The sequence below is a fragment of the Phymastichus coffea genome, unplaced genomic scaffold (assembly GCF_024137745.1).
Source record: "Phymastichus coffea isolate CEN01 unplaced genomic scaffold, Cenicafe_Pcof_1.1 PCOF00046, whole genome shotgun sequence".
NCBI classification, from domain to species: Eukaryota; Metazoa; Arthropoda; class Insecta; order Hymenoptera; family Eulophidae; genus Phymastichus; species Phymastichus coffea.
In genome coordinates this window covers 1,692,901-1,713,308 of record NW_026706857.1, presented here as the reverse complement: position 1 = coordinate 1,713,308, position 20,408 = coordinate 1,692,901, and the positions used below count along the sequence as shown (strand labels likewise).

Sequence of the window (20,408 nt, the reverse complement as noted above, 5' to 3'; positions counted from 1 at the left end):
GGCACGCCCTACGAAATACGAACGCAACGCAACGCAACGCCCGCAATGGGTACTCAACTCACTACTCGAGAGGTTGTTCTGTTCTGGTTGTTCGTCAGCGCTGATCGTCGGAGTTGGAACTTTGGAAGCGGTACACATGCGAGGCGGCACTCGGCAGTTTAGATTAACCATCAGAATGCAGCCGAAAAGCGCATGCGTACAATATACATATATAGCGTACGCGAGCTGCGAGTAGGAGTGAGAGAGAGAATTTACCTCTGCTCTGGCATCTCTGTCTCACCTCGGCGCTCTTTTGACGTCACACGGTGGCACGCTGGCCATACTCGCTCACGCCCAGCTCTTGGTCGGTATACACGGGGGGAAGGAAAAATCGAGCCAGCCGTAGCGACTACAGAGCTCGACAGAGCTCGAGTAGAGCCTTGTTGCGACGACGTCGTGTATTCGGTGCGTCTCGAGACGAGCGAGAGTAGTAAAGTGTACGCGCGCGCGTCGGCTAACCCCTAAAACGAGGAAAAGAAAAGAGAAAAGACCCACGACGACGACGTGCATGTCGCTGGCTCAGCTAACAACGCGGCTCTATGTGCGGGTGTAACCGAATGCGTTGGAGGTAGAGGAATAACGACGAAATAAGTGCATGCGTGTGGTGCGAGAGAGCGAAAACGAGTGCGCGTGAGAGAGAACGAACGAGCGAAGGAGAGCGAACGAGAAGAATAATGTTCCGCTGCATCCCAATCTTCAAAGGCTGCAACAGACAGGTCGAATACGTGGACAAGCGGCACTGCTCCCTACCCAGCGTTCCAGATGACATTCTCAGGTATTCCAGGAGCCTCGAGGAGTTGCTGCTCGACGCCAATCACATCCGCGACCTGCCCAAGGTACGTGTATATCGTAGAAAACACACACGCGCGTGCACGCTACACACAATCTGTCTGTCTCTCTTTCTCTCTCTCTCTCTCTCTTTCTCTCGCTCTTCTGACCTTCGCGTCGAAGTGCGAGCGTGCAACCGGCTACTGCTTTGCTTAGTTCGAGTGTAAGTTGCACAATGTAGGTGCCTTTACGTGCATGGTGATTTATCGAGCGCCTTCCTTTTTATTTTCTTACCTTTCTACTTCTTGCTTTACTCTTATTTTCGATGATGTATGTGTTCATCGCGAGAGAGAGTCGGCAGACGTTTCTCTCTCTCTCTCTCTCTCTCTCTCTCTCTCTCTCTCTCTCTCTCTCTCTCTTTCTCTCTCTCTCTTTCTCTCTCTCTCAATCTCTCTCAGGTTCGTTGACACGCCAAAAATATCTGAGTTTATTTGAAAACGTTGACAGCAGAACTAGCTTTGCTGACGAGTGACACCATGCCACGGGAGCCACGGTTATTTTCATAGTGTTTTATATCGATGATCATTCGTCGATCATGATATACCCTCAATCTTTCAATTTCTTTATTTTTTGCGCTTGATTTAAAATTAATAAAGATGCAAGTTGTCTGGAAAAAGCTCGACGGTCACGAGGCGAACGTGCACTAGGATCTAGATTATTTTGATGGATGTCCAGTTGTGCATAAATCGGTCTCTCGTAGCTGCTCGCGCTCTACTTGCTCGGTTCTCCTCGGTCCAATGCAAATTTCTCGCCATAAATTCATCGGAATTAAAGCTCCCTCTTGGTTGCTTTTTCAGCTTGCCTATATTGATTCTTGTGGATCAAGAACGAACTTAGACATTCTCTCTAGCATGGCCAAACTTGTTTTCTAACCCCTGAAAGAGAGACTCTCACGCATACACTTTTCTGGCTTCCCTCTCAAGTTCATTAGCCTCGCGAACAGCAGCAGAGCAAGCAGTATGCAGAGTCTGATGCTTTTAGATCACGCGCTCTGCGACACTGCTCTTGAATTTTTTCCCTTTCAATTACAATTACGATAAATCTTATACTTAAGTTGAGGCTTACAGTGCGCTCGTCTAACGGTTTGTGAAACAGACGCGACTTCTGTGCTTTCAATTTTTTTTCTTTTCGATTTTGCGGTGCGCCACGCTACTCGAGTTTTTGCCAATCGAGTACATTATACCTGTCAGACGTCGGAATTTCACTTTTAAAATCGTTGAAGTTCGAGGAGAAATCGCTTGAAATTTCAAACGGAAACGGTGCTTTAAATTGCTCCGTTTTCTTTTCGTCGTCGCCGCATTGCTCCATTCAACTTTGTGCCGAGTGCTCTGCCTGGAATTTCATTAAAATCCTGCATGAAATAGAAAAGCCAATCGCGGAATAATATGCTCCTCGTCGGCTTTTCTGGCGCATTTTAATACTTGCTCGAGATCCGCCTGAATCACGCGCACGCAAGCCTGCGTTTACCACTTTGCGATGATATCGTACACTTTGACCTAATCCGCAAACTGCGTATCGTGTTCATGACACAAAGTTTCAAAGAGATACGGGGCTGCATCTACCAGTCGTCAAACAAAATTTTCCGGGATGTCGCATTGAATTTCTACATAATCGAACTGACGTTTATTTAAATTTGCTGCGTCAGTCGTACACGTGAATCACACAATGACCACTGTCAACGTTAAAACTTCAGCGTTCGTTTAACGAGTAACTCTCTTTCTCTCTCGACTCTATTGTCATCTATAATCCTGCCATTGTTATATTCACGCTTTTCTCTCGTTATTTGCAGAATTTTTTTCGGCTACAAAGGCTTCGCAAACTCGGCTTAAGCGACAATGAAATTCACCGGCTGCCACCCGACATTCAGAATTTTGAGAATCTCGTGGAGCTCGATGTCTCCAAAAACGGTAAGTTTCCTGTCCTCTTTTGTTGTCTATTATAATCTAGATAAATCTGTTCTCTCGCACGCGTCGCGCTGAAGCTCCGATTCAGGTATAATGCGTATCGGATTACTCGCTGCTTGACAGTACCGATTCATCTTAATTAATGCGGCTCAAATTCACACTGTCATACTTGTCGATACGTGCAAACACGCTTGTAAAGTATCAACTACGCGCAAAGCCGAGGGAAATAGTCCGAATTCTATTAAGAAGAAAAAAAAAATTAATGATCATCAAACTAAAACGGAGGCATAATTCTTCTTCTCAAACGAGCACGACTCTTTTACTCTCTTTTGCACACATACAACCTACAATCATCCTACTCTTGCATGCATATGACCATTGAGCCTTCTCGTCGATAGCCATAGAACTCCGATCAGCTTGAATAAACAACGAGGAGAGATGAAAACGGGCGTTTAAAAAAAGAACGCCGTCAGATATTGATTCGGTAGGCGTCGTCGACGACAGAAAACGAGAGAGATGTGCGACTAGTATATGAAGCAGGTGAGCAGTGTACGTTTTCCTTTTTTTTGTCGGTCGTGCATTTTTAAAGCAGGAAAACACCTGTTCCCTCTCTTCAATTATTCAACCGGAAAGTTTTCGTGGGCGGCTTGTTGTGTTGATTGTGGGTGTACGGCGATGACGTTTTAATGCAGCGATGCTCGATGAGACGAATTCGATAATAGAGAAAGCGCAAAGTACGTTGAATAATTTATTGTCCGATGGAAATTCATGCGTAAATTATTATATTTTCACCGAGAGGACAATCGTCGGGTTGTGCCTAGAAAACTGCATTTTGAACGAGCACTTTACAGACCGACTAATGTCGTGCAAACGAAATTGGGGAGTGCATATACTGCACACTATCTTGGCTATAACGTCGAAGCTAATAGCAGCCACTAGCAGGTTGCATCGACAGGACGCCATCTGGATGTAGATGTACATGCCACATTTCAGGAAGAAACCACGGTGATAATAAAGACAAAGCGGAGCTCTCCCTTGCCAGCTAGCTCGTCCGCATTGTACCGTTACATAGACTTATTTTTCATCGACGCGCCTCCGCGCTCTGCTTTTTCGCACGAATTGGTTGTGTGTGCACGCGAGAGCTTTACTTTCACCGCTAAGTGCATCTATTTTCGTTTTTCCGTATTCCAAACTACGTCCGTTCGCGCTCAACTTCACATCAGCGCGTGCACACGACATAACCAACTGTTCTCGTATAGATGGCTTTTCGTCGACTATTCAACGGTTGAAGCCAAACTGCCGCTGCTCGCGACGAGTCACGATCGATTCCAATGTGCAATGTGACGCCATGTAGCAACACGCTTTTCCCATCTGTCGACCTCCTACGCTTTATCACGGCAGAATCAAAGAATCTTGCATATCCGAAAAGAATTAAAAGAAAAGCAATATCTATTGAACGACGCCGGGTGTATAAAGAATCTCTCTTCTTCCTCGTCCGCCACGCGAGTGTATCCATCTAATCATTTTTCCCTTGCCGGCGATTTTCTCTTTCCTGTCTGCCTTCTTTGCGCTTTTCGTTTGCACCGGACAAACCTGTTTCGCCGCGGCGAACCAGTTTCGCCGATTTTGTTTTTTATTTTGTTCAAATTTTTTTCGGTGTTCGTTCATTTCTTTCTCACTCTAAATATATATATATATATATATATATATATATATATATATATATATATATAGAGAGAGAGAGAGAGAGAGAGAGAGAGAGAGAGAGAGAGAGAGAGAGAGAGAGAGAGAGAGCGTGGCTAAAAATAGATAGCTCGGAGATGCGACTGATCGAGAGAGAGGCATGTGATTATTAATTCAACATAATTGTAGTGCTCGCGCAGCCGCTGTCAAAATAGCGCAGCGGTCGGCGTGGCGGAGGAAAGCTAATTGCCGCACTGAGAAAAATAATACTCAGTAACTTTAACAGTTTTTATTCAATATATAAAAATTATTATAGCTGAAGTAAAAACTTTACTACGTAATACCGTAAAAATTGCTGTCCCCAGTTCACAGCGGAAACATTAGTTAGCTTTTCCTAGCCAGATGGCGTTTTGAAAGTAAGCATAGTGATGTTATGTGGGTACCTGCAATTCGCGAGCGGCTGAATCCCCGACACTTTGCGTACAAATTAAATTATTGGGACGGGCACGATCAAAAACGATCGTAAATATTAGTCAAATTTAATCCAGTAGGATGAAGTAGATTATGAAATGACAATATTTGATCGCAGAAGTTGCGTTTGCAAAGAAAGACAACGATGATGAATAAATATATAAATTAGTGTAGAACGGATAATAAACTATAAAGAGGTATATGTACTAACATACACAATCCAAAAATATTTTTCTTCTTCCTCGTAGTTATAAATAATTTTAAAACTAGGTTTAGGGCATAACAAATTTTACTAAGCGACATAGTAATTTCTCCTGTAGCCTGAGTCTGTCCGGAGGACAGTAAATTTTGCTACGTAACATAGCAGTTTTTGTAATATAATAAATGTCATCACTATAGATTATAAAGAATTTTATTCTAACGTTTATCTCGGTGCGCGAGCCTTGAGCAGTGCGAGGCGGTCGAAATACCGAAATCGAGCGAATCACCCGAAAGCGTTTCTCAGTTTGTGCGCAAGCTTGAAAGGCAAAAGCTCCGCCGCATAGGTACGAGGATTTTGTGGCGATCGCGTGCCGCGAGGTCCTGATACACGAGCCGAGTTTCATCGCCGCGTCCTTCGCTGTTTTCTAATGCCGCTCGCGTGCCGCGTGGAGAATGCACCTTGACGAGCTCACCTGCGCGCGTGTGAATGTGATTTTCGCCAAGAGAGGCGCGTTCGTTGCCTACAACACTGGGCGCCGATTGTCATTGGTCACACGAAGCGGCTGGGGGCGTAGTGTGCAAGTCGCTTCTATGCGCGCAATCCCTTGCTTCCGAGATCGGGGAAAAAACGAAAGAAGGAATTGCATCCGGAGCAAAAGGAAAAATATTCCGGTCGAGTACGGAGCGCGGGTCGCGACGAGTGGGATATGTGACATGCGCGGTTGGTGGGAGAGACAGAGAGAGAGAGAGAGAGAGAGAGAGAGAGAGAGAGAGAGAGAGAGAGAGAGAGAGAGAGAGAGAGAGAGAGAGGAGAGAGAGAGAGAGAGAGAGAGAGAGAGAGAGAGAGCGGTTACATCGCTATCGAGAGCCGATAAGGTTACTGTATGCGTGCGTGCGCGCGTGTGCGGCAGTTGTCGCAAAAGTGGAGCGCGCAGGTATATTATCTGTCCGTGTAGCGAAGCCTCCGATAAGAAACGACGACGAGATGAAAAATTGACGTGCGCGCATAGCGGCGGTCGGCTGATATAAGCACAGTTGCCGCGCGGCAAGGTTATGGCTACGCGCGCAAAGACTCGCGTCGCACGGGGTCACGGTGAGCTAAGTCCGCGGCTTGACAACTGGCGGCCGATCGATTTCGGAGATGCGACCTCGTCTCGCCCACGCCTCCTCTCATTAAACTCGCGGGTTACCACTAGGTGTCAGCCGCCACGGTCAGCGCGACGACGCGTTACAAAGTTCGACGCCGCGGCGAGGCAGTAAGCGTCGACGCGACGCTCGACGATCGTTATCGATCATTGAGAAAGGAAAATGCCACTGTTGGCTGCTCGAAATGGAATCCGAACGGAAGGATTCTGGCCTGCTCGACAACTATACGAGCGAAAGCGCCCGCGCTCGTATGATGACCCGCAAACAACGTAATGACGGGGGCATATTACGCAATGCCAAGAGTGAGAGAGAGAGCTCTTCGGCACGCACGCCGGCGCAACCTTCCGTTGTCGTTTTTCGCAGGCAACCATTGATTGGAGTCACTTGCGCGGGACAAAGTGGATCAGAATGGCGCTGGCAGTGCGTCATCAATGCGACGACATGACACCTCGACGGGGAAAGGTGGTCGGTCGGGCGGGCGGGGAGGAAAAGGGAGCGTTCAACAAGTTTTGTCAGCGACGCGGGGTTTCCAGTGCGCATCGGGGAACGTGTCGGCTGGCCATTTAGACGATGGTCGTCACTCTATGGGCCTTCGTGGATTCGCGGCGGCCAACGTTCGCAACGGTTTCTCGTTCGTGGGGAAAGCGTTTCAGCTTGATTAAACGCAATGACATTCGGCGGCGATGTTTAATATGAAAATGGAATTCGTGCCAGTGGGATATATACGGCACCGGCGTTTCACGAACGCCCGTACCTGTATTTCGGTTGATGGAGCGCCGAGCGTCCCATTAGCTTGACAGTGCGCGCACGCGAGTGTGCGACGTCGATTAAGTAATAAGCAGCGAGCAGTGACGCGCGCCGATGGGACGTCAATGCGTGCGACAGCGTTGCAGCTGGACATAGTGGCAGCACCGCGGCAAATATATCTCTGGCGTGAGAAGGCCACTTCAAAAGCTTCGGCGAATAAAGTCCATTAGCCGTGCCTCGTTCGCTCTATTTTCTCCGCTCTTTCGCCGCCTCTTTCCCTTTTTTTAACGCCGCTGTAACGTGCATTTTCGCAGTCAATTTGTCTCCCGTGATCGCTCTTTAATCCGTTGTCGAGAATTTTCATTGCGCGCGCAGAGAGAGAGAGAGAGAGAGAGAGAGAGAGCGAGAGAGGCGGCAAAACGCGCGCGCACGCTATTCTCGAAATAGTTCAAGTTTACTCGCCAGCTCGACGAGTGTTTATGCCTGCTGCTCTCGCTCGCGCTCGAAATTCATAAAAAAATTTATAAATGGAATGTAGATCAATGGCTCTTTAAACGGCGCTCTCAATCAGAAGCGTTTATGAAAGGCCAATAAGCACGCGCCAGTGGGCATTCCAGTTTGAGGCGCGCGCGCACGCGGTTACGTTCAAAGAAGCTTACCGGAAATACGCTTTGGGGTGCAGTGTACCTTAGGATCTAGACGTGACGCGGCGCGCTCTTACGTGTGGCCGAGCGGCGCGTACACGCCACAGGAGTCAGAGCCAATGGGATATAGATAGAGCCAGGGCTGTTTCTTTTTCTTCTTTTTCTTCTTTTTCTTCTTTTTCATTTGGTCGTCACGTCGGGATGAGCGCCTTTTCCTTTTTGTTTATTTCGCTGGCCTTCGATTCGGTTCATGGCTGATATTAGCGCGTTTGATTTGATCGCTAGCAGGCTGGACAAACGTCCATTAGGCTTATGTGTTCAATTTATAAATAAATAATACGTTTGGTATACAAACGGTGCCCGTTACTGTTATACACTCCATCATTTATTAACGCTCGGTGTATTTTTAGCTCTACGTACAATAAACCAACTCAATTCCGAGCACGTTGCCACTTTATTACCAAGTTTCACCAACTCAACGAATTATCATTATCCTCGTGTCTCTGCAAACGCTCGCTTTTAGAATACACTACAGCGGGAGATACTTTATTGTATCTTTTTCACGAGCTACTCCCTCTAGCGTATCATTGAAAGAGCGTTGGCTTCCATGAACGAATAACGGAAAGAGCGCGTTTCAATGGGATTGCGCTTGTATAAACACATTAGCGAATGTATAGAGATGTGGAATATGGCATTACCGCGCGCCAATCTCATAACGCGAGATATCGCTGAAAACGCCGGAGAATTTTTCTTTATCTTCGCAAATGCGCGGAAACTCGCGGCACGCTAGCGTTGAGACGCGAACGCAATTTAATAACAATGGTATCGCATTGCGACGGTTCAAACGCGAAGGCATTTGCTCGCGCTGAGTTCTCGCCATTTCACGACGTTTCAAAATCAGTCTCCTCGTCGAGACGAGATGTCCGCGCGAGTTCCGACCTTCCGACAAAGGGCAAAAACTTTGAACCTGGTAGGGTGGTAAAAAAATTAATTTACTGTCTTTGTATCCTGCTGAGCCGAGTTTATTTTACGAAATTTATCGATGTATTGGTGACGATATCTATCATCGTTATCAAGGCTACAAGCGAACAAACATGTACATTAGTCGACTACTTGTAATATTGAAATTGGTCTTCCCATAATAATTGTGCTATAGTCATTGTGTAACAAGTTTTTTATTTATAGCTTTCTTACTTAACGTTTATGGCGAGATCGTTTTCAAAATTGGAATTAGCCAATTAATGTGCATATTTGTTTTTCGCCTGCAGTCTTGACAATGGTAAAGGACAACGTCATCGAAGCGTCGTCAAACTTTGTAAAGTAAACTTTGCTTGGAAGGATCGAAAGAGGGAAACATTTTTTATGACTACCCAATAACCTTACTGAGACTCAGCCCGCAACAAGCAAAAAGATCTGCCCGGTCAGCCGACGCGATATCAACAACAATCTGCAACTTCGATCTGCGAAAAAGCCTTTCCGACGCGCTCGGAGGTGCATAATAGGGACTCTCCTATCGGCCTGTAATTGACTGCACTTGTCGTGGAGTCCAGTCCCCGCCCTGCGCGATACAACGAATGGGGCAGAAAGCGTTTTAACTGTAAACGCCAACGGTTATGTGGCGGAGCACTCCTTCCTGCCTCCATCGAAGCCCGCGCGCGCGCATCAATTGCCGAGCCTAGGCCACAATGAGCCGAGCGCAGCGAGAGCTATCTCGACCGATTCGCGCACCAAAGGAACGCTCCATTTTCACGCGTCAATCCTCCCCCTCATCTGAACTGGCGATCGTAGACGAATGCCGTGATAGGGTGAGTGCACACACACAGGCCATCAATCTTCGACGTTCGAAAGTTGCTCAGCGGCGCCGCCGTCAGGAAATGTCACGAGACGCGTGCTGCCGCCACTTATCTTTCGACGGCTCCTTAACCTGCTTCTTTGCGTGTGCTGCAGACTGCTTTTGTCACCGACTGCATACACCGTCAAGGTTATTGTTTACCTTCGCCTTGACGCCTCATTCTTTACAGCCCGTTGTATAAACGATGGTGGAATTTCGCACGACCTATTTGTTTTATTTACTCGATTTCGCGCCGAATTGGCACGGTCGCCCGATCGATAGTCAGGCGACGAGGGAGGGGGGTGAGAGATCGTACACTGGACGAGCGGACGAGCGCGATCACCGCGGGAAGCGCGACGAGCTTAGACGCATCGCAACGCCCATGCTTCCGGTTTTCCCTTCGCTCCGAATTCTGCTGCCAAGCCTTGCATAATTAATTCATCAACGATCCCACGTAGGCCGGGCCGTGCTTTCTCGCTAGCTTGCGAGCCCGCCGGAACGCTTCTCGCGGGTACGCTTAATTAATTGCCAGTTTCCCCGGGAATTTACCCGGCAATTGTTAAACTTGACGTATTTTTTTGTAATTAGAACGGTTCAACCGATTCGGGCTTCGTGGAATATAAATATTTTTTTAATTAAAACTTTCGCGCTGAGGAAAATCCAGTTTCAGCTTGCTTTTTCAAACTTTACTTCGTTTTTTTCTAGAACAAAGTATTTTTTATTCCGCTGAAAAAGGGCGTAACAGTTTACCAACTGACTCTCAATTAGACGCAAGATTGCTTATTGGAATGGTATTTGTAGGAAGTTTCGTCATCTTCTTCGGAGTAAAATGAGATTTGAGCGCTTCCAGCGTCGTATAAACGTTCATGCAAATTGGATGAGACACTGTTGTTCTCGAGCGCGCCCACGCGCGACATCGCAGAGGTGTAACTTTATTTATTGACCAAGTATTTCAAGTGCTCGGCATGTGCGCCGACCGCTAATCTAATCCGTGACGTCTCTTTCTTCGCTCGCGACAGAACAGTCGCTCCGCTGCACTTGCCGGCCCCGCTTATCACTTGCATCTCTCGTGCGAAACGCGCGAAACGCGCGCAACGCGCGCGACGGGGGAAGGTGTTCTCTCCTCGTTGCTATTTGCAATTCAACGCGAGCTGCAAACGAGGCGTCGCAAAGGAAAGGCTTGGTTTCGCCAAGAGTACAAATGGGGAAAAAATACTTGCATCGGAATTCGATCGTCATTGCGAGCGAAGCGCCACTCGTCGCGAAGAACGAAACCCAATCGTCGCAGCGCGCAGTTTTTTACACAAAAGCGGACAACAGACAACAGCACACCACCCCCCGCACGCGCTAGAAAACGCAATCAAGCCGAGCGTGTAACACGGCAACACGGCGGATGAGCATTTTTTGTCGATTCCTTAGACGAAAGAACAACTAAACGGAAAAAAAAGAGAGAAAGAAAGGTTCTCGCGCTAGACTACATTGTTAGGTTCCCGTGTGCGCGAGCAGTTATAACGGTTGGGATATCGCTATGGATGGTCCGCCGCCCATCTATCTGGTTCAATTATCAAGAGCTCGATTACGAAGCTTCTTCGAAGGCACGAGAAAACGCGAGCGAGCGCGGCGCGGAGAAGTGATCGCAGACCGTTCGGCCCGATGAAGGCGCGCTTCGCAGATCCGCGGCTCTACGTGGACGCGGAGAGGCGCGAAGTGAAGCGCGGCTGAGGGCACTCTGACGCGCGACCGTTTGATGATGAGCCGACGAGTGTGGCCGCTCGCTCGGAAGACATTATCGCTCGAGCGAAAGAGGCAACAGGTTGAAAAGAGAGGAGAGAGGAAGGCGGCGCGTGCTCGCGTGTGTTACGTAAGCGAATGAAAAATTCAGTTTTGCCGGTGGAACGGGAGAGGAGGAGAGACAACAAAGCAGGCTCGCTGGCTGCTCGAAGCCGCAGCAGTGGCGGCGCGTCTGCCCGGAAAGTAGGTCGGCTTCGTAATGTGGAAGCACTAAGCGGAACTCGCGGCAGGGGGACTCCTCTCTTGTCTCTCTGTACGTAGTAAAGGGTGAATTCGCTCTCTGAAAATACCACAGGCGGGAGAAATCACGACGATGCGTGGAGCGAAATCAATACGTTTTCGTTTCTTTCTTTTTCCAGGTGTAATTGCATTTTCGTGTAGGTCGCGCTGCCAGCGTGAAATGACCGCGATTGGCAAAAAGAATACGGTAGTAATGGCAAGGCGAAGTGGTGTTTTCGGTCGCGAAGTGTAGCTTGTTAAAACTATAGAAAATTGCATTACGCGTGCGATAGAGAGAGAGAGAGAGAGAGAGAGAGAGCGTATACGTTCAACAACCACGGTGTTATTACCGATAATAAAATTTTCCGTGCTCACGGCGCACTGTGGCTGAAAAACAAGTATAAAGCACGAGACAGAAAAGCTCCGATACGCCGTTAGATATAATTACTCGGCAGCACAGTATAATCGATCGGTATACGTATATATGTATACCTGTGTGTGTGTACGTGCGCGTATATACGTTTGTGTAATTAATAAAAGCGCGCTCTCTCTCTCTCTCTCTCTCTCTCTCTCTCTCTCTCGCAGACGAATAACAATGCAACTGGTTGCCGTGCGCGCACGTGCAAACTTTTTCGCTCGCTTGGGTAAAAGTTGGCTGTTTGGGATGCCCCTTTTCTCTCTCTCTCTTTCTCTCTCTCAATTTGTTCATTTTTTTTTGTTTTTGCAGTTGGCTTCGCGCTTAATTGACGTCGACAACGACGCGTGCACGATTTTTCTCATCCGCGGAGAGGACGAATACGCGCTGCTCGAATTTACTTAGCCGCATTGATTGCATTTGAAGCGATATTTCACAATGAATGGTTTGTGAATCTAAGCAGAACAATTTTTATAGGAAAGAGAGGCTAATTATACGGGACTCGTGAGATTGGTTTCTTTTTGTTCTTCAGAAACACGTAGTTATTTAGTTGGAGGAAGGGTTTTCCTCAATAAACAGCCTCCGCGAATTGAGCATTGTTTATTGTATACAAAGCTATTGTGGGTCGAACAGACGCGTATTCATGGCATTCGATGGAATTGGCAGGTCATCAAATCGATCATCATCGAGTCGATAAGCGCACAGTCGAGTCAGGCGGCGCGCGCGTGACAACTTGTCCGCGAATTTTCGTCGGCAAGACCAGCGACACTCGGCCGGCGAAGGCGACGAGCCTGCCGTTCGATTCCTACCGAAAGTCCATTCCTCTCTCGCGCACGTATACGTGTACGCCGATGGCTATCATCGCTTGAAATGCACGTCGAGTCCGCCACTTGGTTTTCTGACGACGTGCTTGCGCGCGTTTTCATACGGTACCTCGGCTCGCTCGCTGCGGTTACGTACCTCCTCCAACGCGGAGCTGCGAAGAGAGGGAGGGGGGGAGGAGGGGTGGCCGAGCGGAATCACGGTTTGTTTGTAATTGCCAGCAACATCGCCGTTGTGTCCGCTCGCTTGTCATTACTCGTTTTCCTGGAATATGTATTTGTCCTTTTGCGCGAGCTTTCGCCAGCGGAGCGATAACTCCGTGTCGGACTTTTCGCGTGCGTACAACTAGCTCGATTAAATTTTTTTTTTAATCGTCTATCAAGTATCGCTCAACAGCGTATTTGTCACGTAAACCGTTGTGTTTTCAAGGTCTCCTCGCTGGCTTCGTTTCGCAACAGCCTCCTTTTTTACTGTTTACACTGCTCTGTCCATTTCTGCTTCTGTTTTCCTTAGGCGCGCTTCAGTTTGCGTTGCGATACTACGAGGGGATAATTGCTTCAGGACGTGCCAAGTTTACGCGATATGCAGCATCTTATTGCGGCAGATGGTCGGTTGTTGGGATAAGTAAGTTGCGAATTCGCTCTTGCAAGTTGATAGCGCTGTTAATAACGGTGCAGACGATAAAATCTCTCATCGATAAGCGGAGACAGCGGAAACGCTGGAGTTACTTCAAGGCGTTTTCCATCGGCAAAAGTAATCGCCTGTTAAGTGAATCGTTATACTGCTGACTTGAAAGATGCCTCGCAATGTACGAATATGCAATGATGACTACAGCCAAAAATTCTTCGACAATGAATAGGAAGCAAAGAAGGAGAGCGAGAGAGAAAGAGAGAGAGAGAGAGAGAGAGAGAGAGAGAGAGAGAACAGCAAGGAATTAATTATCGCAGCCATAATGAAATCGGAGGCAGCTCACTACGGAAACGGAATTCAATAAGCTACCGACTGACGTGCATACCTCGACTGGCTGTATATCGATGAGCGATCGAGCCTGTACATATATATGCCAGCTATAAAATCGATGACGAGCCCAGCTATGCATACATAGTCGGCGGCGCGTGTTCGCTGGCGCGTTCGTAATAACAATGTTGAGAAAAAAAAAACTAACCGCAACTCGCGATGAAGCTTGCGCAGTACGCGCTTTAGCGGATTAATGAATTTCCATGTGAAAACAAGATAAAGAGGAAATAATGCTAATTTATCTTTGCCGATACACGTGAAATTCGTTGCATCTCATGGACATGCTCAGAGAAAGAACTGTTGGGCTTATCGCACCTTGCAGAAATGAAACATACTGGCGTTACCGAATGTTGTAATGCACAATAGACACACCGCGAAGCTCACAAAAACGCAGGCTCGTCCCGAAAAAAAAATATAATGGTGATTTCAATGAAGCTTTGCTCACATTCGATAAGAAAAGAAAGCCCGAGAGAGAGAGAGAGAGAGAGAATCAACACCGTCAGTCACGATTAGAACTCGGATTATAGAAAGAAACAAGAATGAAAGATGTACGTGAAGCGTGTTGTGTGGGTTGTTTGTATGTGTCTGGAATGCGGCGAAGTGGCATTTTTATCTCGTGATGAATAAAAGGCCAAGTGAGTTGGTCTAGCCCGCGATTGTGACTCATGATAATACTCGAGAGGCTTGTGTGTGCGTGCGTGTGTGTACGTCTGATGGTCGTAAGAGTTCTTTTCATGAATGAAACGCGCCGTCGGTCGCGGCGGCGTAACAAGGCGAAGAAGCCTTTTCCGGCTGAAGGCCGTCCGCTCGAGCCCGCGAATCTCCATTCAGTAGCCGTTTCGATTTGGCGCGTTCGTTCTTAAATAGCCCAATTAACGGCACGGCCGTGTGCCCGAGCATGTAACGCCAACTCTTATGCTCGATTACGCGACCGGTGTTGCGTCAATTTCATCGTAGTGTCATTGTTGTTGCAGAAATTCCGGAGATTCCCGAGAACATCAAGAACCTGCGATCGCTACAGGTTGCCGATTTCAGCAGCAATCCTATACCAAGGTCAGTATTTTTTTCTTCGCAGTCGTCAATGTTGGCTATTAATTAATCCGTACGAATAATTTAAAGCTGCACCGTACCCCGTAAGAAGAGCTTCTTCTTTTCTTTGCGTAATAGATTTTATGATGTTAATTTCAGATGAGGTTTATTTAATTTGAAAACGCGAGTCTTGAGCTGAGAAACACTGTGATAAGTACCGTTAGTTTGGAACAAAACACTCCATGCATTATAATTAATCTTCTCTTCCTTGTGTATTCTCGATAAATTCATTAAAAAAGAAAGGAAAGAAATATACCCTCTAATGTTTTCTCCCACCACGTGATGATTACAATTAGTAGCAACCCGATTTTCTTGGTTTTCCCCCTCCCCCTGACACAGACGCACGCACAATGAGATCGTTTGGCGAACGAAATATGTGATTATTAGGTAATCCCACGTGATGAGAGAAAAAGTCAAGAGCCCCTCCAGTCCTCGTTTTTACCACCTAATCATTAGCGAGAAATTTGTTTGCATGCTGGGTGCAGTTCTCTCATTAAAATTCAGAAAGTGTATACAGCATGCTTCTTGGCCAAGGTTCTTCCGAAAGAAAAGGAAAGTGGTCAGGTCAGATAAGCTGTTCTTTCTTGCAGGCTACCTTCCGGCTTCGTCGAGCTGAGGAATCTCACAGTCCTCGGTCTCAATGACATGTCGCTGTCACAGTTGCCGCCAAATTTCGGGGGGTAAGTTTAGCAATGACATTAACATTCGAGGACGACAGGCAGCTTGACAGCCGAGGGAACTCGTTGGTTTCGCAATTTTCCAGACTCGAGGCGTTACAGTCGCTGGAGCTGAGGGAGAACTTGCTCAAGTCATTACCCGAGAGTGTCTCACAGTTGAGAAAGCTCGAGCGGTTAGATCTTGGCGATAATGACATCGAAGAATTGGTAATTGTTCGCTCGAATATTTCCCTCGCGAACCTCTCCCGTGGTGCTCTCACGGGAAGAAACAAGTTTTATGAAAGTTTGATGAGACGACGCGCACACTTTTTCGACGGATTTTCTTGCTGCTGCTTGCTTTATTTATTACAAAAGTTTCGCGATATCCCGTTTCGTTTGCTCCGCTTTATGAGTTTCAAATGTTTGCGCCTTTTTTTTTGCTTTTTTTATTTATTTTTTTTATTTATTTTTTTTTTTCATGCGAGCTCCTCTAACGACTGTTTATTTTTGTTGTACCGTTATCGCGCGATGAATTTTCTTCGGAGCTGCTCTGTGAAAACGTAATTGGTTCGATTTTAATTTACTGCTTCCGTCTTCGGATGAGCGCAAGAACAGTTGAATCGGTTTCTATCGCGAGAGCTATTTACGCAAGGGTATCATTAAAAAAGCGGTCTGATGAGCCGTGCATCATTTAAAGCCACCATACATCGGCGAGTTACCCGCATTGGAGGAGCTTTGGCTGGATCAAAATCAGCTGCAGCACCTACCGTCGGAAATCGGCCAACTGCGTACCCTCGTGTGCCTGGACGTATCGGAGAATCGTCTCGAAGACTTGCCGAAAGAAATTGGCGGACTGGAATCGCTGACCGACCTGCATCTCTCTCAGAACGTAATTGAGAGGCTGCCCGACGGCATAGGTCAACTGAAAAATTTGACGATTCTCAAAGTGGATCAGAATCGTCTGTCGGCGCTGAATCCCAATATCGGCAATCTGGTCAACCTGCAAGAGCTGATACTCACGGAAAACTTCCTAATGGAGCTGCCCACGACGATAGGCAAGCTCGTCAATCTCAACAATCTGAACGTGGATAGGAATAGCCTGCAGTACCTACCTACGGAAATTGGTGAGCAGACACACCTTTCACACCTTTCGTCTTTCCAGCCCGCGAGGGTGGCCTATGAAGTCTACTTTTCCGAGGACAATCGCGAGGAAACTCGTTCACTCTGCTCGGAAGAGCGCTCAAGCTCGATTACGTCCGCGACTAATTTCGTTCTTCTTCTGTGCTCTTCTCTTAACCTCTTCCGCCTTGTCTCGTGCTCCCCAGGCAACTTGAAAAAGCTCGGCGTCCTGTCGCTGCGAGACAACAAACTGCAGCACATGCCTTCGGAGGTCGGTCAATGCACCGACCTCCATGTGCTCGACGTGTCCGGCAACAAATTGCAGTTTCTACCCTACTCGATGATCAATTTAAATCTGAAGGCCGTATGGCTGAGCGAAAACCAAGCCCAACCTATGCTCACCTTCCAACCGGACGTCGACAAACAGACCGGCCAGGAGGTGCTCACTTGCTTTCTTCTGCCGCAGCGTGACTATCAGCGCGACGGTGAGTTATGCTATTCTCGAATTAATGCGTTATAACGAGGTCGACGTCGCGAGATATCAGCAGCTCTCAGGCTCTTCAGTCAGACCAGTTTAATTCGTTAGTCACCTACGCTCGATTATTTCGAAGGATGGCTAACTGCAGTCCTTAAGTTTGAAATGCAACTGTAACGAGTGAATCATTAGAATAGCCGGCGAAGGTGCTTCTCTAGTCTTCGCCGTCGATTACACCAAAGTGAAAGCGCATTAATGATCCGTTGACGAAAACATTGCATTGCAGACACCACGAGATTGAACATGATGGTGGGTATGCGAGAGAACGTAATAGGAAGCCATGTGGGTCCAGGAGGGGCGCCACCGAGCGGTGGTGAGATGCGCGAGGTTGGCGGCAATAGCAGCGACGAGGAAAACTGGTCGGAGCGCGAGCCGTCGCGCAGTCACAGCGTCAAATTTTCGGACGAGCCACCGGAAGCCGACAAGGAGGTGAGCTCCTCGAGTCCCGTATATCGTCTCCCTTAATCTTCATTTCTTTCTTTCACTTGTTTTAGCGCGACCTGCCCCCTCCTCGTTTTTTTTTTTTTGCTCCTTATGCTCAACTTCTATCTATATCTATCTCACTATACAATACTTTTGCATGCTTGGAACAGCAAGCTGGGCTCTCTCGCTCGCTCTCTCTCTCTCTCTCTCTCTCTCTCTCTCTCTCTCTCTCTCTCTCTCTCTCTCTCTCTCTCTTTCTCTCTCTCTCTCTTTCTCTTTTTCTCTATCTCTATCTCTCGCGTAGCAGCAGATCAGAGACATACACCAACGGCAAGCTGCTGCGGCTATCTGCTCTGTGCTTGTCACGATGATGATGCGTATCTACATGAGAGCACGCGACTTGATTACTTCTTTTGTAATAGTTTTTTTCCTTTGTTTTTGGTTTTTTATTATTACAAGCCACTTGTGTATCTCACCGGTTTTATATATATCGCATATACTATATTTTTTTTTATGCTCATTGTGTCAGATGATTATATCGATGTGCGAGAAATTTTTGTGTATCGTATCTTCATTGCAGTACTCATTCGAGCGACTTGTTCTCATTTTTTTTTTTCGTTTTGTGATTAGATCGAAGGCGGCTTTTCTTTAACTATTTTTTTAAATTTCGAGTGGCTACAGTTGAGATTGCGATGGATATCGTTTTAGACAAGAATAGACAAACAGCTGTTTGCTTTTTCTTTCTCTTGTGTATATCTCATATAGCAATAGCTGAACGTGATTATGTTTTGAGTTGATTCACTTATCAGATCATTAAAGAAACTTTTATGATTTTTGTCATACATCATAGATATTACGACATAACTGTTTTATTTAGATAACGATAAAATGAAACCTGCACGAAAAATCTTGTCAGAAAAAAACTAATGAAATAATCACAATTACGCACGGTCAAAAGAAACTGGAATTAGTTGATGATTTTTCAGGTTAAATTTCGGTTTTTCTTCTCTTGGTGCCTCGGTGGTGCCATGTGAGCAATTAACGGTCCAAAGGTATCTGGTGTAATGTCTACGTTTAATTAATATGTATGTTTTTTAGTTGTCTTTCTCTTTTGTTTTCTATATACGGTAATGCACTGACGATACGATATGCTCCTATGTGCAGTAGTGAAAGATATCTATTTTTTTCTTTTCTTGGATTATACGTATTCATTATTACTATATCTATTACTATATATATATGAATCTCTAGATTTACTATATATATATATTATAATAATAATATGTTTGTGTGCGTGTGTTTATGGATTGCATGCGATATTCAGCACGTCACTGACAATCACTATAAGTACTCGTACAATCACTAACAGCCGTTAAATACACGATATTACTTCTCACTTAACACCTTGTTATTACCATATAAACCTGAAAAAACAAACCACCATTTCTGTCACGCATCCATATAGACAAAATGAAAAGTGAATATATACAATCTGATATAAATATACATGTATCTATAATTATAAACGTATTAAACCCAATCGATGTTTCACAGCAAAATAGAGAAACCGAAAACTTAACGTATGAATATTTAGTCAAAGGCATGCCTATAAGTAAAACCATGTATTCCCACAGACTCCGTTCGTGAGACAGAACACTCCTCATCCGAAAGAGCTGAAGGCGAAAGCCCACAAGCTCTTTAGCAAGGGAAAGAACGACAGTCGTTCTGCATCCGCAGACGAACAGGTGAGTAATAGCTGTCTTGATAATCATCTAGATATGTTGCACCATCTCCTGTAAGCCAGGCAAAAACCAAATAAACAAAACATAATGAAACGCGTCAACGTGCGTGCGACGGCGAACTAAACGATGCTGTTGGTCTCCATATTGACAGGATGTCTCGCAAGCGTTCGGCTTGGACAGACTCGAGGAACAAGAGCAGCAGCAGCAGCAATCAGTGCAGCAGCAGCAGCAGCAGCAGCAGCAGCAGCAGCAGCAGCAGCATCAGCAGCAGCAGCAGCAGCAGCAGCAGCAGCAGCAGCAGCAGCCGGAAGTAGTAGTAGCAGTGAGCAGTAACGCAGCCAACGGCAGTTCCGCTGGCGCTGCACCTGCGCCAAGCATCACTAAACCCGAGGCCATCGGCGTGAGTCTTTCATTATCAGTCCAAAGCGACAACTTGTCATACGAAGCATATCTCTCTCTCTCTCTCTCTCTCTCTCTCTTTATCTCTCTCTTTATCTCTCTCTTTCTCTCTCTCTCTCTCTCTCCCTCCCTCGTTCTTATACAGCCACGCTCTCTCTCGCTCGTTCGTTTGTTTCGTATTACAGCTATCATACTAAAAATAACGATTTTTCCAAAACATTGAAAATATTCATTTATGTCGTTCACTCGCGCGGAGATTAGCTCCTGGATTATACCTATATAGATGTACATGGGCTTTAGTTTTATCTTTACCGTAAAATAAACTCTTTGCGCGAGATACACAGCGCTGTGTACAATTTGCTTATTTACTTTTTGCGTCTTTGGTTTTACTTTTTCTCTGGAGTTTATACTTTGTAGATAGTGCTTACTTTGGATGACCTCTCAAAGACTGAATCGGCTTTTTTTTACGGTGTAAATATTTGTTATCATTCGAAAGCAGTATCTAGAAAAAAATAAAATACGACTGTGAAAATGCAAACTAGTCTAATTGCCAGTCATATAATGATCGAGAGCGGTCGCGTCTGAGCAAATGAAAATTTACAACGGTACGTGAAAGGCATTCAAAAAATGCGAGCTTATCAGCGATGAATCATGTCAATTAAGCAATGCATATCTCCGAAAGATACG

General features: G+C 46.3%; 1 protein-coding gene across 10 annotated transcripts in view; it reads left to right on the top strand.

Annotated features, from left to right (window-relative positions):
- Positions 1-208: 208 nt before the first annotated feature.
- Positions 209-20,408, top strand: part of LOC131664912 (protein lap4) — a 37,627-nt gene continuing 17,427 nt past the window's right edge. For 3 of the 10 annotated variants that reach the window (XM_058936374.1, XM_058936378.1, XM_058936370.1), the window contains exons 1-10: positions 210-875; positions 2,657-2,774; positions 14,733-14,811; positions 15,438-15,527; positions 15,611-15,731; positions 16,201-16,627; positions 16,829-17,107; positions 17,384-17,586; positions 19,215-19,325; positions 19,474-19,722. In XM_058936374.1, coding sequence (XP_058792357.1) covers positions 714-875; positions 2,657-2,774; positions 14,733-14,811; positions 15,438-15,527; positions 15,611-15,731; positions 16,201-16,627; positions 16,829-17,107; positions 17,384-17,586; positions 19,215-19,325; positions 19,474-19,722 — 1,839 coding nt within the window. In that variant the 5' untranslated portion in view covers positions 210-713. Of the gene's footprint in view, positions 876-2,656; positions 2,775-14,732; positions 14,812-15,437; positions 15,528-15,610; positions 15,732-16,200; positions 16,628-16,828; positions 17,108-17,383; positions 17,587-19,214; positions 19,326-19,473; positions 19,723-20,408 lie in introns of all 10 variants that reach the window. The other 7 variants (XM_058936377.1, XM_058936371.1, XM_058936376.1 and 4 more) reach the window with 5 other exon arrangements.